Source organism: Atheta coriaria, unplaced genomic scaffold (assembly GCF_025399875.1).
Source record: "Atheta coriaria isolate IRGN ID8LTWV9N9 unplaced genomic scaffold, Caltech_Dcor_3.1 hic_scaffold_14_pilon, whole genome shotgun sequence".
In the NCBI taxonomy this organism is placed as follows: Eukaryota; Metazoa; Arthropoda; class Insecta; order Coleoptera; family Staphylinidae; genus Dalotia; species Dalotia coriaria.
The window spans coordinates 486,796-504,392 of record NW_027045456.1 but is presented as its reverse complement, the minus strand read 5'-3'; the positions used below and the strand labels follow the sequence as shown (position 1 = coordinate 504,392).

General features: G+C 38.7%; 2 protein-coding genes across 6 annotated transcripts; both read right to left on the bottom strand.

Moving 5' to 3' along the window:
• Positions 1-861: 861 nt before the first annotated feature.
• On the bottom strand, positions 862-13,977 carry LOC135801936 (focal adhesion kinase 1-like). Of its 5 annotated transcripts, XM_065315473.1 has the most exons (11): positions 12,302-12,419; positions 12,027-12,081; positions 6,219-6,363; positions 5,074-6,040; positions 4,600-4,737; positions 4,364-4,540; positions 3,687-4,302; positions 2,746-3,631; positions 2,357-2,506; positions 1,723-2,300; positions 862-1,630 (listed from the first exon to the last, which is right to left on the bottom strand). In XM_065315473.1, the coding sequence occupies exons 2-11, from the start codon at positions 12,068-12,070 to the stop codon at positions 1,312-1,314; spliced, it is 4,020 nt and encodes a 1,339-aa protein (XP_065171545.1). In that variant the 5' UTR covers positions 12,071-12,081; positions 12,302-12,419; the 3' UTR covers positions 862-1,311. The 5 variants fall into 5 exon arrangements, with proteins under 5 accessions (XP_065171545.1, XP_065171542.1, XP_065171541.1 ...); XM_065315470.1 differs by lacking the exons at positions 12,027-12,081; positions 12,302-12,419 and adding an exon at positions 13,656-13,977; XM_065315469.1 differs by lacking the exon at positions 12,302-12,419 and having other exon boundaries at positions 12,027-12,200.
• An 83-nt stretch (positions 13,978-14,060) lies between these two features.
• Positions 14,061-15,019, bottom strand: LOC135801937 (small ribosomal subunit protein uS11m-like). The gene is made up of 4 exons (XM_065315474.1): positions 14,734-15,019; positions 14,447-14,678; positions 14,318-14,383; positions 14,061-14,260 (listed from the first exon to the last, which is right to left on the bottom strand). The coding sequence occupies exons 1-4, from the start codon at positions 14,937-14,939 to the stop codon at positions 14,153-14,155; spliced, it is 612 nt and encodes a 203-aa protein (XP_065171546.1). The 5' UTR covers positions 14,940-15,019; the 3' UTR covers positions 14,061-14,152.
• Positions 15,020-17,597: the final 2,578 nt, after the last annotated feature.

Sequence of the window (17,597 nt, the reverse complement as noted above, 5' to 3'; positions counted from 1 at the left end):
AATGCAAATCCTTAGTGCTATTAAACAGGAAGTTGTGTAAATAAGGTAATTAAAAGCTGCTCTATCCAATAGTACAATTAGTTTTTAAAATAAATTTACAACCGTTAATTAAAATGTCAGGCGCCTCCGCCATATTTTAATTAATTATTTTAATTTTTCAGTAAATTAAAAAATCGATATTTTTTATTACTGATTATCAAAGGAAACAACTTTACTAACAAAATATTTTAATAACAATTTGTAATTAGACTAATGATTCAAAAGATACACGTTAAAAAGTGAGTACATGAATCTCACTGGAATAAAATCATTCAATTCATTTTAGGGCCTAAACCAAAAATGATTGAAAAAAAAGTTACTAAGATTTATTGATTAGAATTAATAGTGTGTTTGGAATCCGCAAACAGAATTTCAAAATTCCAACTTTTAATTTATAACATAAAAAAGAGAAATGTTTTGATTTTTTTGTGACAAAATCTTTTCATCAGTAATTCGACCTGAAATAATTTTAACCAAAAAGTTCGACCCTGTCTTTCGACACAAAATAATTTAACTCAAAAAGTTCGGCCCTGTCTTTCGACCGAAAATAATTTATCCAAATAAGTTCGACCCTGTTATTCGACAGAAAATAATTTAACCAGAAAAGTTCTGACCTGCCTTTCGGCACAAAATAATTTAATCAAAAAAGTTCGGACCTGTCTTTCGGTCCAAAAATTAAAGAAAAATATAGTGAAAATGGCAAGCCTATTTGAAACCGTTGCAAAGGGTTTCAAAGTATACACGTTGCAAGGGCACTTCCAATGGTATGAACGCAGTAAAGAATTCGGGATAATTCAAGATATCAAGGAAAGAAAAAGTCAATTCAAAGTTGTTACATTCTCTCTCATATATTTTTTCTTTACATACAAAACAAAAAATGCAAATAACACGCAAGTCAAAACTGGAATGAGCATACAATACATACGTCGCTCGGGAGCACACCTTCGTTGTCCATCCTACGCACCCGAAAAATATATCCTATCGTCTATCCACATAATAATTGTAACATTACACATTATTAAATAAATATTTCTATGATTTGATAATTTTGCGATGGGATAACAAGTTGCAATACGTTTCTATGCGACAATGTTTTGATAAAACGCACATCAAGCGTACAAATTTGTAAAATTCGTAAAATCTCATTATTCAAGTCACAAGAGGATGATGATGATAAAGCAATTGTCTATCAGTGGGCAAATCCGTCAAGACATCGTAATAAATACACCTAACTACTATCGAGTAAAACGTATCTCGCAGACCTTTAGCTATCTAACTATCCACTTCGGTAGGGGTGACGGGTGGCGTATTTGTTGCCGTCATCGCCGGTTTTGGGGCGGCGTTGGAAACACCACGCGCGTACGCTGGCGTCTGGACAAATGAACAGGACACCGGCGGCGGTAACTTATTAACCAAGTCATCTTCATCTTGCAAGTGCTGGAGTTCGTCAGATCCGTAGGAGTGTGAGTTGCCGCCGCCGGCAGTGCATACGAAGGGGTCTATGTGAGGGTACCGTAGTCGAATGGCGTCGACTACATCTAAGAGATTTTTCGAGTCCATGGCTAATATGTGTGCAGCACTCAACATCCCTCTAAAACAATACACATCAGTTAAATCACTACATTCACACTACAATCAATGGAAGCAATATTTAATTGTGTTAAATGCAAATAATTCCCTTACTTTCTTTGTTCTGCATCCAACGTAGTGTTACGATATACCAAAGCAAGTTTCATCGCGTTGACTAGTTCGGACATGTCCTTAGAGAGCACCTTGTGTGCCATCTCAACTTCACGATGAACACACGGTGGAAATGCCATGATGATGGAATCAACACTGGCTAGCAGAGCACGCAAATCCAAGCCGACTTTCTTGACAAACTCAAGGTATAAATCCGCCTGGGCCTGTTGCACACCTTGGCTGAGAGACATTACCGCCTTCACAACCTGAGTTGTACAATCGTACACTGAATCATTAGTACGATCAAGTTCCGCCGTCGCCTTTTGTGATCTACGTTGTATGTCCGGATCTTCACGATCTGTGAGTGTCGATGTTGACGTAGTACTATTCGCGGGAGAAAGACTTTTCGGTCCGCAGCTGCCGCTGCCGTTCATCGACATGTTAGCAAGACTAGAAGAGAGCTGCGAAGATTGAGAGTGATGCAGTGAGGACGGACTATTCGGCACTGATGCCGTTAGATACTGCGATGTTTCAGATAATTGTTCTGCAGATTCTGGTGCAATTACGCTCAACCGTTTTTTCTACACAAAAAAATACCATAAATATAATTTTTAAAGAAAATAGAATAAAGACTTACTAAATTTGTCTCAGATTCCGCCAACCAACGAGAATCTTCTTCAGATTCTTTCTGTTGTTGCAGCAATCTTTGTTCCAACAATTGAGCGTTCAATTGCGATTTGTAGTTCATGTCTAAACTAGTCATTGATGGATCAATGACGCAAGGATACTGTAAATATTAAATCATCAATAAGTAAACTAGTAATACTTTAGAGGCACACAATAAAACAAAATTGAACATTCAAAATAAGGAAAAGAAACCAGTCGAAGAACAACTTAATTGAAAACGAAACGTTGGTAAACAAATTAAAAGTGCAAAAAATTCAAACCATGCCCATGCTGTAAAACAAAGTTGCAACAACTGAATTAAGAAAAAAACCACAAACAACAATCGTGCAGCTCTCGAACCTGCTGCTGACGTTGTTGCTGGTGTTGCTGTTGTTGTTGATAGTACGGTTGTTTATAAGCACAACTTTTCACGTCGACGCCTCCAAAGTCATAGATAGACTCCTCAAGCGCGCCTACATTACCCACATTACCGTAGTTTTGAGCCAGAGGAGAATCAAAACTACGTTGATGCATAACTTCACCTAATACGGTACCACGTTCAAGAGAACTACATTTGGGTGACCCACGTCGCTCAAGTGAACCCATCTTTGGACTAAAAACACCTGAACTTGGTGGTAAACTACACAACTTATCAATACTATTATGCGAACTGTTCGCGAGCGACGTGTGACGCTCCAAGGAGTTCGCTTTCTGTTTGGTGACGCGCTCGAGGGATCCCATCAGCGGTGTCCCGACACCGCCACCACTGCTGCGCGACGGCGTACGTTCCAATGTCCCAAACTTCGATTTCATCGGTTGTTCCCCGGCTGCGGTTTCGGAACATTCTGGATCTAACTTGTGAAGTTTATCCACAGGAATAGGAATAGTTTTCAAGGATAGGACAGGAGCTGCTTCGGGAATTTGTTCGTCTTTATCGAAGTCTACAGCAACAGTGTTAAATACCGAAGCTGGTGTGGTGTATGCTGCAGGCGTGACGCTACGTCCTTCGTTTTCCTTCATAAGTTGCGCAAGAACAGCCGGATTCTGTGCTATGATGTACGTCTGCGGAGTGGCCGTAGCGGAAAAGGACGCAATCGAGTTCGAATCGACGCCTTGCAGTGGATGCCGAGATGGTTTTGGTGGTGGAGCTGCGTCGTCAGTGAAACCCCAGGACATTCCCGCAACTCGTCGTTGTTCACGTTTTAGTGTCATTTGAGCGGCGGACTTTTCGTCGCGTAGAATCTCACTAAAATAAAGACAGAGGTAATAAAGTAAATCATGGAGAGTGAAGCTTGACTTACTTTAAAATCTCTCTAATTTCCTTAAACATTGGTCTCTTGCTTGGTTCTTCACTCCAACATTGTGACATCAGTGAATACAACCTTGGGGGACAACCAGCAGGCAGTGGTAGCCGTTCACCATTTTCAATTTTTGCAATGACATCGTTATTCTTCACGTTTTGAAACGGTTTGACACCCAACATCATGATTTCCCACATGCATACACCAAACATCCAAACATCACTGGCAGTAGTAAACCTCCTGTAGTTAATACTCTCGGGACTCATCCACTTGATAGGCAGTTTTCCTTTGCTGGCTTTATAGTAACTTTGATTGTCGCCCATCGAACGGGATAGACCAAAATCGGCCAACTTTACACATGTCGTCGAACTGACTAGTACATTACGCGCGGCAATGTCGCGATGTACATACTTCTTCGACTCCAAGTAGCTGAGCGCCGTCGACAATTGGAATGTAAATTGAATGAGCGTCTCTAGTTCTAGTTTATCTTTGTTATTCTGAAGATAAGCGCGCAACTCGCCTAACTTCGCCAGCTCCATGACAATCCATACGGGAGAGTCAGAGCAAACGCCAATTAGTTTTATAATGTGTTGGTGATCAAACTTTTGCATTATATCTTAAAATGAACGAAAGAGTAGGTATAAACATCAAAATACATAAATTAATATTAAACTTACATGCTTCTTCCAGGAACTTTTCCGTTGCCTCGGCGTCACCTTTGCAAGTTTTTACCGCCACAGCAATTTGTGTGCCATCTTTGTACTTGTAGATTCCTTTGTGAACATCTCCGAATTGTCCCTCACCCAAAATGTCCATCAGTTCAATTTGTTCTCGTATGAGCACATAATCACGAGCTGACATAAAAAGACAATGTATTATTGTATTGTTTTTAATATTTATAGACTATTCTTACTTGCAGGTGTTGAATAATCACCCTCCTCATCAACAATTTCCGCGTAATCCTCGGAAAGCATCGCTTTGCCGGTCCGCGATGATTCTTTGGCTCCGTCGCGCTTGTGCGCTTTCTGTTTTCCTCCTGACGACTGCGCGACTGGAAACGAGTTTCAGTTTATATATCACTAATTCACACTTCTTAATTAACACAACAATGTCACAAATTTAAAACAAATGACGACATGACGACATATTAAAACAGTGACACTAATAATCGCAATAGTTACGAATTCCCAAATGTTAAAATCTTGTAAAAATTCACATGCGTGCGATAAGATAACATGTGGTGTGACTGACTGACTAACATCAAATATTTATGCATTCTGCGTGTAGCAATCTTTAAACACATGATGTGAATCAAACCAAAATTGCTACAAAACTTCACATAATAACTGACCTTAAAATCACATGCAATAATTACCGCATGACTCACCTCTTTTAGTCCAAATAGAATTCGGACGTCCATGGTGTAACCGGCAGTACCCATCGATTAAATCCGCGATACTTTCAGTCACTTCCACGTTCGCGCACGTTATAGTAAACGCCTCGTCGGCCCCATCAATGCGCAGCTGTAGCGTCGCCTTGCTGTTCTTATCACATTCATTGACTAGCGTTTCGATCGCGCTGATCGCGTCAAAGTCTCCCACTTTGACCATATTAGCATTACCGTTCTGTAACACCGAGTACGTGACGCCACTGTTCGGCCCAATCACCAACTCAATCGGCACATGCCACATATTCCCCATTTCCACCGAAAACCGCTCATGATCAAAATCCATATAAATCCGCAGCATCTCAAAGAATTTAAACATGCAGTCAATCTCAGTCATGTGACTAAACTTCTTAAAACATGCTTGTATTGATTTCCTCAACGCTTTGGGTTTAATTGTATCAAGAACATGTCTCGGTATGAACTTATTCATACCCTCCTCGCGCTCAAGGTATTCAAGGTAGGACTTTTTTTCGAGTGCGCTTGAAGGGGTCTCCTTGTAGAAGTAACGTATCTGCAGGCAGCAGAGTTGCAGCGCAATGTCCTGCTCAACGTTAAGGTTGGAGTTGAGATAGTCGGCGCGCACCTGGTCGAAGTAAAACGAGAAAGTCGTACGATCCTTTTCATACAGCTGGTGGAGATTATCAGGGAGGTAACGAAGGCGCAGTTCAAAGCGCCACTCGGCTGCTGGGTGGCGTTTGAGATGCGTTTCTTGAATGTGCTGCATTGACGTGTTCTGATGCAGCCAGAAAGTGTGCCCGGAGGCGGGGTGCACCAGTCGCATGCCATACAGTCCTTTGAAATAACGCGCATCGTTGGACAGACGATCAGTGCAGAGCGAAATTATGCCTTTAATGTCGATATTGTCGCCGTATTTCACCACATTGAAGCCACCATTTGGCAGGTGCACCTGGAAACCGAATTTATTATTTTTTTTTTTTCAAAAATAACGAACTACTAAATAAACTTTACACATTGACGGTATTTATTATTTACACTATAAGATTATAGGAAATGCATACAGTGTGCAAGGTGTGCGGCTGTTGCCTTGTAAGGCGATACATTATAACGTTTGGTGGTCAATTTACCTTGAGGGTAGCCTTGTCGTTGGATTGTGCTTGGAGATGATGATGCTGCGGCGAGTCGCGCGGACTGTCCATTGTCCTGCGGGCGAGCGGCGAATACCGCGTCGGTGAACCGCCGCTCACGGGGGACGACGAAGAAACAACATCACTGCAACAACAAACAATCACACATTATGAAATAACAATCACATTCCACATACTGCCAAACAAAAATCGCACAATAGTAATAAGTGGCGAATATAAAAACCGAAATAAAATGTGTGTACCTAAGCGACTTGGGCCGAACACGTAGAAACTTCCACGTGTGGCTAGCGCACGTGACAGGATGCGCTTGGTACAAGCGGCCATCTTGACAATCGCCGTTTGTTGTATCCTTCTTTTGTAATAAACTTTGCGGTCGTAATTTCGATCTGCCACTATTCCTTCGTACAAGATCCAACATAATAATGTATTTTTACACTTGATTTACTTCACTTTGATATGTATAAAGGTAAAATTTGATGATTTATTGTTTTTAAAAACATCATAGTTTAATAATCACACTTCAAGAGTGTTTCACAATATTTATCCATAGACTTTTTCGTTTGTGACTTAATCACACCGTGTTCAAATGTAGTAATAAGACTCGAACTCGGTAGCAATGAATTTAGAAAAGGTGTGCGCGTAGGCGGCTAGGCCGCGACGACGTCAATCGAGCAAGAAAGAACTCGATCCGGCTAGGAGCAGCCGCAACGACGCAACGCAACATTACGAAAGTGTATTTCAATCCGATTGGAATTTATAAAATTAATTGTATGCACAACTTTTCCAAAAATATCTTCGAAGCCACCAATTTTATACACACGCTTTTAGTCGTGAAGAAAAACGAAAAAAGCAGCAAGAGACAGGAAACGATCACCTATGAATTTTAATAAACTTTTATTTCTTCGCTGCGTCTGCTTCGCAACAATCACTGCATTTATAAATCTTAACAATACACTGAGTTTCTCACAATCTATAACCACGCTGACAGGATTCACACACTTTTCTGAATAAAAATATGATAAAACTGTATTCGCATCACTTGATAAGTTAAGTACTGTTAGAGTTTTCTTCGCACTATTTTATTTTATACTGATTTGCACTTTCGAGGTGCGATTACGAGCTTTATCGCGTGGTAAATGTCATGAGTACTTGCTCATCTCATCGGAGTGAATGGAAAAGGCGTGCGATGCACGTTTTTGCGCTTTTAAGCGGCACTCACGACGGTGGTTCGAGCGCGACTACGGATTGTGTCTGCGGAGTCTGATTCATAACATAACCGAACGATTAATTCGCGCGCAGTGAGAAGATCAAGAAATCTAGCGAGGCTAAAGCCACCACAAGTTACCAACGGATCGACGCACACAACTTTATTCCGTATGTGAGTGTTATTTATAATATAACTGAACAAGAACTACTGGCCGTGATATGATAATATACAGAATGTATTCAGAAATTTTAAAAAACAAATAAAAATAAAAACACTTGTTGTTTTAATATAATTTTATACCAAACTTATTTTTTAATCTACCTAATGATTTGATTGTTAACAAAATATAATTTAATCTGAAACCGCAAGCAAACTGTAAACACAATTACGCAGCGAACGACTTCTCCTTATCGCCATGACCGCGCGACTGAACGTGTTAATATTAATATCTAGTCATCAGCCGGCCGCAACTAACCACCTCGTACTCAACGCCTCTCGCAAGCGACGTGGTTACTCTGGAATGTGTCTCATCAAATCCTCGCCGCCATTAATTAAGCAGCGCCAATATTAGTACGTAGAACGTGCTAAAACCTTAAAAACAAAACACCGCGTCGGGCTGTTAAACCGCGCGAGTCGAAGCCAATGCTTCGTGTCAGATGTCTCACGTTAATCATCGCTGATGAGCCGTGTCCCATGGACAATTAAATTGTTTGTTTCCATGTTTGTACTTACCTACATTGGTACATTACTCATCCGATAAACATAACAAATAATTTGTCTGTATAAATCCCAAAAATAACATAAAACAATTTGAATTTTGTATTTTATTCACTTTCTTTGCTATATACTATATAGTTTTGTGTTTTGGGAAATTATAAGATAAATTGTATGCACGAGTTTAAGAATGAAAGCGCCGTGGGTAAACTTTTACAAAAATACTTTTCCAAAAATTGTTTTAAGTAGCAAACAAGTTTATTGCCGCGCTTGAGTAGTGCTTGAAAACGAAAATAGTCGCATGGCGCGCCCGATGAAACCGGAAACGATAACCTATGATTTTTTAACTGTTTACATTTCTGGCAAATGATTAAATGTAAGGTTTAATTATATTAGAACACGTCGCGCTTTCAAGTAATTAATTAATCACCAGGTTTTGGTTATTTCGGACACCAATAATAAATTAGAAAGACAATGTATAATTTTAATAAAAATCAGCGATACTATTTTACATAGTCACACTATGCAACAACTTTTGACTCATTTGATTCCTTTTATATCTGCATTCACCACATAACGCAGCCGTGACTCTATCTACATTGGTTGTAAACTTAAATGCCGTATAAATTATCGCAAAAATATTGTGCACCGCTGCATTTTCGAATAATTAAATTTGACTTCCGTCTATTTTATTGCGGCCCAAATTTAACGTTAGAAAGTTGCTGCGAGTGCACACGCAAAGACGAAAAGCATGTAATAAATGAAAGGAAATGATGGGTTTGGTGCGCAATGTCGATGTCACCGATGGATTCTTTCGTGGTGTGCGAGTCACTTGAACGTCATCGTCATCCGTCTATTAATAACAACTAACTACACCGTGGCCAGCCTGCCACTAGCCGCGAGCATGATGTGTAATGATGTCGTTCTTTACATTTTAATGAATGCATATTTATGCATGTTTACGCTGCAATATGCGGAAATTAAGCAGTAATGAAATACGCAATGCGCGCACTGAAGCTGTATAAAAAGATGCGACACAGCGACATGTTAATTTAATATTGCTCGCAAAATACATAGGAATTATTATGAATAAATATGAAGAGACAAACACATTCCTACTACAAATGACTATAAATATTAATTAAGTGTTTTTGCGATAAAATCAGTAATAATGCATCTACATGTAATTTTAATTTGTTTTCTGCGAATAAAATTACTGTTACACTAGGTCTAGTGAGTATTTTCTAGCTTCGAGTCGTTGTCCCATATTTGGATGAAAGCCATAAAAATTACAAAAAAAGCTGCGGTAACGCAATTCAAGCGAGAAATAAAACCAAGAAGAATAAAATTGACGAGCCACGTCAGATTTAACATAATAAATCAAACGTTTCAACGTTTACTGGCTAAACAAAGTCTAAACATATTTACGACGCGTTGTTCCTCATTCCACGACCAATTCAAAAGCAGTTTCGAGTTTTTTGTTTCTATTCATCGTTTATTTTTTATCTTGAGGCCGATAATCATCTAAAAAAATATGTTCCAGCCGCACTCATTACATAAAATTGGCGTTGATGTAGGTACATTTAAATAACAGTAGTATTCCAATGCCTAGACAAGAAAAAATTTCATCGCTGAATATAAGTTTGCTATTTAATTATCACTGCGTGGTATGTTTGTATATTTAAACATTTAAAAGGTCTGATAATCAGTTAACACAAATAACGAATGCTAACTAACCACGACGGCTATCAGTTTCGTTTAAATCGAATTAAATCACAACTCCACGACGTATCATGTTCGTTCTATTGTGTTTTGTTTAGGTCACAATGCGCACGAGTGCATAATAATCGCTCTGGGCACGATTGAATGCCACAGCTAACACTTCGAGAACACTCTGATTATCTAACCAAGTATGTACATTGCTAATTACATGGCAATAACAATAATCAGATTAATGTCTATTTTTAATTGCGTTAAGTATGCATTAATCAATTTAATAACGATTATGACTTTTAAAAAGCGTAACTTATTTCAATGCGCTGAAAGACTTTATCTACATTTTCGGTGCTTCCTGTCAGTTTTATTCGTCGTCAACACTTAATATTCTGCGTGGCTTAAGTGAAGCATTTCCGGTGTTAATCGCCGGCACGCACACGCATCGCCACGCATGCAAATGTCCGATAAGGGTCAGTCCATCTTATCTGCTCCTTCAGCGACAACACCAAACTTAAAATACATTTTTACAATGACTCAACAGTGAAATATTTTCACCACATGACAACATAATAACAATAATCTGACACAAATTAATCGCGATATACGATATCATAGTTTATTATTGTTGAGATGCCCTTCCCTTGCATTAGCAACATACGATGATATAAATATGTGCCAGCTAGTAAGTTTCGAAAGTAAATTAATTCAAATATATTTACGCAACAAACACACATACGTGTATTCTGTATAGTCTCGATCTAATTCCGAGCGTGTATTTACGTGTGGGGCTCACGAAGAGTGTTTGCCCTTGATTACGGCGAGCGTACACAAACCGCGAACCTCTCCTCGGTCGCACCGTAAACACAATAAATAAGAAAACATTAAACTATACGAGCGTCTATGATGCAAGTAGTATAAGAACTTCAACTACGAATCTAAGAACAGTTCATTGCAACATCGTGCATAACTTTGACTCGAAGTATTTGTATTTGCGTGGCTGTTGGAAGCGCATTAGATGTCGAGAATAAAATAAAATGTTACATGTGCGTAACACACGCAGGGGAGAACGTTACCAAATATGTATGTGAACCAGTAAACTTCGCCCAGCACACTGCTGGTAATATTTAATGGTTGGAAAGCTGTGTGAATGTAAACATTATAACCACACCCTAGGATGATAGATGATAGGTATTAAAGGGTAATTATGGTAAAAGTTACGTCAAAATTTACATTCAAAGTTTAAAAATCCAAAAATTAACAAAAATAGTAATATTTAAGTGGAATAAATTTAGAATCGGTATTTTAATTAATGTAGTAATTCTAAAATCAAAATTTTCCACTAAAACATTGATTTTTCCGCGTTTCACCGCAAAAAATCACATAAAAACTACACAAACGTTAATAAAAAGAAGCGGTGATGGAAAATTGATATTTAAGGTTTTCCCAATATCACATAACGATCACCCCGCCTGTTATCATCTATATCCAACCATTAATTCAATATTTTACGTGTGACCTTTATGAAAACAGCTCACCAATATAAATAATGCCCAACTGCAAAAGACGAACACGTCCAAAGCAGAAACATGACGCAAGCCGGCGAAAAGCCGCCCGGAAAACGTGCGGGAATATAAGGAAAACGATCCATCCAAGAGTTCTAAGTATAGTCTGCGTGATCGCCTGCATTGGTATGCGTTTGGCTTCATATCCAACTCTAGAGCAATGCGAACGCACACAAGGTAGAAGAGAGTAAACAGGAGCGCGAACGAGAAAATCGATAGTGGTCTAGGTTGCGGATGCAGACGGAACGCGCCACTGAACGCAGCCACGAACAGACGTTTCCTTCGCCGGCTCGATATGTAAATACACTGATATATTCCGATTCTGATTGTACCAGCACCACTGACTTACTTTTATCTGCACGCCCGCAGCCAATCAATTTTTGATCAGCAAACAATTTACATTATACTTATCACTATCAAAACTTCGCACAACATAAATAATTATGATTTATTTATTGCTACAATAGTTTATTTTAAAACATGCTAACTTGGCATTTTTTAAAAACAATGACACAATCAGTTGAATAATACAATAATGATTACATTGACATAATTGCAATTATTAGTTGATTATGATTATTAACTTACGTTTCAAGATATTGAAAAGTCCTATACACCGGCTTCCTGAACATGAGCAATCCGTCTACACGTTCCACCATGGTAACACAATTGAAAAAATTGATTCGTCGGTGGTAATTAACGTGCCGCACGCAACCCCAGCGCAAAGGTCAGATGTTCATGCGATTGAATCCCATCGCACATTATTACGAAATTCAAGAGCAGCAGGAAAACAAGAGAAAACGCGAACAATTGCGTTTAGCATGTCATCGATCAACCTGCGCCACACACGCAAAAATACATACACAAAACAACGCATAATACGACGCGAAATGAATTTATCACCCAGTGATTCACTGTCCAAGAGAACAACACTGTAAATATTTGCACCACAACGCACTGTTTTTGAATTTCAACTAGAAACAGTTATGGTTTTTGGTCGTGGCGACCGTTACCGGCTGCCAATCGCACCTAACTGAACACAAAACACACTCGCAGTAAGTACGCGCGCAGAAACGACGACACTAGCATACGATTTGTATCTTCGCACGGGCTTCCGAATGAATATTGAATAGAATCATCGCGCGATGACTGCGAGCATGCCGGGAATGACTATAAATAAACAGATGCACATCGGTACCGACGCTGCGCTGTCTGCGTGAGTAAAACACAAGCGTGTGTGCAATGCGAACGAACCCCAGGTCATATGCTCGGTGACAATGAAATAGAATAAAAAACGAGCGGCTTCCAGCGAGTACCGGCAGCTAATAACCGCGCGGAGGGCTGGTTACCAAGTGACTGGCGGACGCGCGAGTTACATTTGGTATTGTCGGTTGACGGCGACGTGTTACCAAACGCGACCAGGGTCGTCCGAAGGGGCGCAAGCGTCGGGAATAGCGAAACACGCAAAACACGCAACTTGCGAGAATAAATTATAATCGGCGCAAAGAAAAAAAAAGTAAAAGTTTCTTTGTAACAAAAAAAAAAAACAGGAAAAAACATGCAGTTGTGTTTAATTTCATTTTACCTAATTCTAATAAATAATAAATATTGTTGCATGAGTGAGTAATATACCTCTAAATACATAACTTGTTTATAATTTGGCTGTCATAACCACGCGACACAAGTGAAAGTGAGCAATAATAATCAACTGCTCCATTACCATCCCGAGAGCATGGAGAAGCATTAATATCACTTATTACTTCTACTTATGAGCATCGCGTAATGACTTCATAACGTTCATTGGAGGCTGCATGCAATAAAACGTCACTTTATTCAGATCATTCACATTCTGACCAATTCCAAGCACGTAACAAATATTTAAACGAATATAATTAACGAAACAGCTGCCTATCGATGCCTACACGTCTATAAATGTAACAATTAAACACCTTATACGTGTAATTTTAATATAGATAAGATAATATTCATATGGTTTAGGACTCTTTGAATTAAATTATGACTACTGTATGCTTATTCGGCTTCTTGATGCTGTTTTTCATTGAACATTATCAATCTTTAGGTTTTTTGTACATTTCTTAGGTTATAATGAAGTATTATGTGTTTGCGGTTGATATTATTCATTATGACGCATGGAGCGTTGTTTGGCTGCTACTGTGCGTTCAGTTTTTGTTTGATATAGTAACAGTGTCTACTTACATGTTCAATCATCCTGGATATCAGAATATTTGCTCTGGAGTGAGTAGGTTTTCCTGTAGAGGAGCTTGGTTATCACTTTATCACTTAAAACCAGCACACATTGACACTAGTTTGCCGGATGTAATCGCCCGATTTACACGGTGAGTCGATAGATAGTTTATTATCGTTTTTTAAGCGATGGCTTATCGCGGCGACGTCGAGATGCTCCCGCGATCATCAAAACACCATCGCCATTCTGATTAGACTTGACTGGAGCTGATGCTGGCCAACCGCCTAGCCTCGCAGCGACATCTATGAGTTGTTTACCAACAGAAAGCTGTATGTATCGTGTAGGTTGTTTTAAAAATTTTGTTTTATACTAAAAACGATCTAATTTAGAAGTGATTAGAATTAACTTAACCATAATTCTGTTTCTGTTAAGTTATAATTAGCGTTGTACACTATACATTCCCTAATCACGTTTAATTAGAAACAATTAAACATATAATAAACAAGATTTACAATTTTCTTTGTTTTCTTGGCCTGGGTGGATTCCAAGACACTCTGGTACTGTCAGTGATTGAAACAATGTCCATGCCAGCCATTTCAAGTCCTTTGATTGCTGACTGTAACATTATTTTAATTTTAGACTCAATTTGAAATTTCATTGGTTATAAACACACCATTCTGCCGGGTCCAAGTCCTCGTACACGAACACGCACGGTTTTTATACCTTTTTCTAAGGCACGCTAAAATATACATATTTTTATTATAATATATACAATTTAAAACCTTTTTTTGCCATAACTTACACTGGCAATACTAATTGCTGTAGCTTGTGCAGCAATATTGGTTCCTTTCCTAGTATTTTTAAACCCTTCAATGCCACAACTTCTGATAATCTTAGGAGTACCCTTACTATCAGTCAAAGACAAAATAGTATTGTTTGATGTCACTCTGATGTTAAAAATAGGCAATTCCCTAAATGGCACTCCATTAAATAGTTTGTTTGGTAAGTTTTCATCAGGAAATATATCCATTTTACTAAAATATAATCATATTAAATAAACAATACCAGAATATTAGCAGTTATAATTACTTAGCAAGAAGTCTATCAATGTCCACTGCTTTTTCACCAATAGTTCCTTCATCTGGGGCTGGCATTGATCTTAACATTTCTCTTCTGTCTTCGACATCTCGTCGTAAAATGCTTGTCGTACATATTGATCTTGAGAGAGGAGAGGTGCTGGCTATTCTTTCAGTAATTGAGATGTTTTTAATGTGATAAATTAAGTTTCTTAACATTTTACAAAAGTTATGAATTTGTATAGGTTACAAGAACTACAATGTATGGCAGGAGCAATAGAAATGGAAAGACCGACTAGGAAACTGTATATATTGACCTTCAAGCAATACCAGCGCCCCCTCGTGGTTCAAATTTGTTTTACCTTCGATAAGAATGCTTTAGTTGTTTGGAAAATATATAGGGGCCGCAACATACATTAGAAGAAAGCAAATATCTTGACTTGTTTACGTTAAACAATAACAAAAATCACGCCACTTTTGTCTATCAAAACCAAAACAATAGATAAAAACGTTTGAAACACACTATTCTGTTCCTAATTTTACATGGAGAATTTACCTGCTGCAATATGTGAATAAATAAAAGAATTAAAAATCACGTTAAAAAACTTGTTTTAAAAATTAATAATTTGTATTAATAATTTAATAATTTTGTATTGATTTGTATTTTACGTTTTTTAATATAATATTTATACTTACATTTGTAGATTTACTTTAGATATATGCATTCCACAAAACAAATAAATTTGAAAAATGTTGAGGTGATACGCATAGTTCCGACTTTCCGAGTTTCACGAAATGTTCGAGAAAACGTCAAAATATAGTTGTAATTCTTGAAATTCCCCTCGAAACGCCTGGTGAAAAGGGAGAAGGCCTATATCTATACAGACGCGAGCAATAGTAATATGCCCGTTCGGTCCCAACTTCATCGCGCCTCGCTTCACCCCCATGCCAACCCGCAACCCAGAACTTACCCACAGGGTTAAGCGAAGGCGTTAAGGTGACGGTAGCACTTTACAAGACGCGGTTTTGTGGCGTGCCCGTGTGTGAGTGTGCGGCTGGCGGGTTTCAATTGAAAATTTGTAAGCCGCTTCCCTTGCGTTTCGCATTCCGCGCATTGAACATTCACACGCCCAAGAAGACCGACATCGTCGAGATATTGCATCGAAGAAACCGCCGGCGGTTAGCATAAGTGACTATCTCAACGACAGAATATTGTTCCATTTTGATAATAATCTGAATCAATGTTTAAAAAATTATTTTTTTGTCGCATTTGTAAAGTGTGCTCGGAACAGTTCATGTCTTGACAAACAGAAAATACACCGTCGCGCTCGACTGGATCATCAAGATCTCTTTATACTTCGCTTTCATGCGTCGCCATGTTTTTGCCACATCCGGAAGCGGCGGCGAGTCGCTTCTGTTTTCAGCGGCGCTTTTAAGTCCTCCTCCTCGAGGACGCAGGTCGTAAACGCTCACAAAATGGTATATAATTTGTTTTGTACACAGTTGTACGGCGCGGTCTTGAAGTCGTTGTCGCGGATGCGGAGATGAGATGCCCGCGAGCGCACAACCACCGAGGGGTGGTTGAGATCGTGGCGCAAACAACGCGACAAACGCAGAAAGAAGAAACACAAAACAGATTCTCTTTATTTGCCGCCTCGTCGAACTCAGAAACAATTTCCCGTTGGCCTCCAACGTTTTTCCTCGTTTCTTTGACATTTCAACATAACATAACCTAAATTAAAATTTTAAAGGTTAAAACTCACAAGATGGATGCCAGATGATTTAATGTATAACGTATCATCCTTTTTTTTTAAGATCAAAGCTATTATTCAGTGATATTCTGCGTTTACAAAGAATATAATACGAATACAATACCCAAGCGTACCATTTAAACAAGTATACGAGTAACATGAAAGGAATATGCGGTCTACCTACAATTACACTTAAACTAAACATCGAAATAAACATTAATGAATTAACTGCTGACAGAAGAGCGCTTGCGAAGAAAAGGAATTGTTATTCGATACGATACCACTCGACTCGAATGCGATGTGGACAAAATCATAAAAGAATGGCACACAAACGATTTGAAAGAAACAGAAACCGAAGCCTTCATTCGACATGAACGAACAGAAACTAAAACCACTAAAGGGCATTGAATAGGAATGAAATCTATTGTTCAAATTGAATAATCAATTATGTGTTAAATCACTGAGTAATACTTATTTTTAAATTTTAATTTTTTCAGGCGAATTTTTAAATATTTACGTTTAAAATCATAGTATTCGTAATTATTTCATTATTTTATTCAAAAATCCAACCTAAAATTACTAAAATTTGAATTGAAACCACAAACAAAGCGTATACCTATATAATTTCAGTTAAGTAGATTTGAATTGATCCCAGTGGGAGTCCAATTGTACACACGGTCGCCATTTTGAAAAGGGCCGCGGAAACAAAAGGCATCAGTATGGAAAAACCAACATGTGGATACATGGGAGTCATGGGCACTCATTCCCGTTGATTTGTGTGTGCGCGCGCGCAAGCTGTGACTGTAAAAGTGGATCGTTTAACGCATGAACAAAAAACGGAGTTTCCACTGTGCGAATGTGAGCCGCCTCCCACTAGGTGCTGTCATTGTTATAAACTCTCGCTGAAAAACGCTCCATTCGACGAGGAGTCAACGCGCTGTGTTATTGTTTGCCGCAGCCAAAATCCACTTCGTCCTTTCGATGGATAATTCCGTTTAAATGCCAGCCCGTCTCCCTTGCGCCGCGCCAGCCATCAAAACTAAAAGCGCTAAAACAATACAATGCGTATTTTAGAGTCGAGTTTGAGTGCCATGTCTGCTTATTCTGTTTTAGTCTGTTATATGAT

What these genes read in the sequence shown, in the direction of transcription:
- LOC135801936 (XM_065315468.1), bottom strand. Translation starts at nt 6,657, where the DNA reads ATGTTGGATCTTGTACGAAGGAATAGTGGCAGATCGAAATTACGACCG. An exon ending in TTCTATTTGGACTAAAAGAG is followed by an intron (nt 4,738 to 5,073) that starts GTGAGTCATGCG and finishes ACTCGTTTCCAG; the next exon opens with TCGCGCAGTCGTCAGGAGGA. An exon ending in AAAGTTCCTGGAAGAAGCAT is followed by an intron (nt 4,303 to 4,363) that starts GTAAGTTTAATA and finishes GTTCATTTTAAG; the next exon opens with ATATAATGCAAAAGTTTGAT.
- LOC135801937 (XM_065315474.1), bottom strand. Translation starts at nt 14,939, where the DNA reads ATGTTAAGAAACTTAATTTATCACATTAAAAACATCTCAATTACTGAA. An exon ending in ATTGATAGACTTCTTGCTAA is followed by an intron (nt 14,679 to 14,733) that starts GTAATTATAACT and finishes ATTATATTTTAG; the next exon opens with TAAAATGGATATATTTCCTG. An exon ending in GACTTGGACCCGGCAGAATG is followed by an intron (nt 14,261 to 14,317) that starts GTGTGTTTATAA and finishes ATAATGTTACAG; the next exon opens with TCAGCAATCAAAGGACTTGA.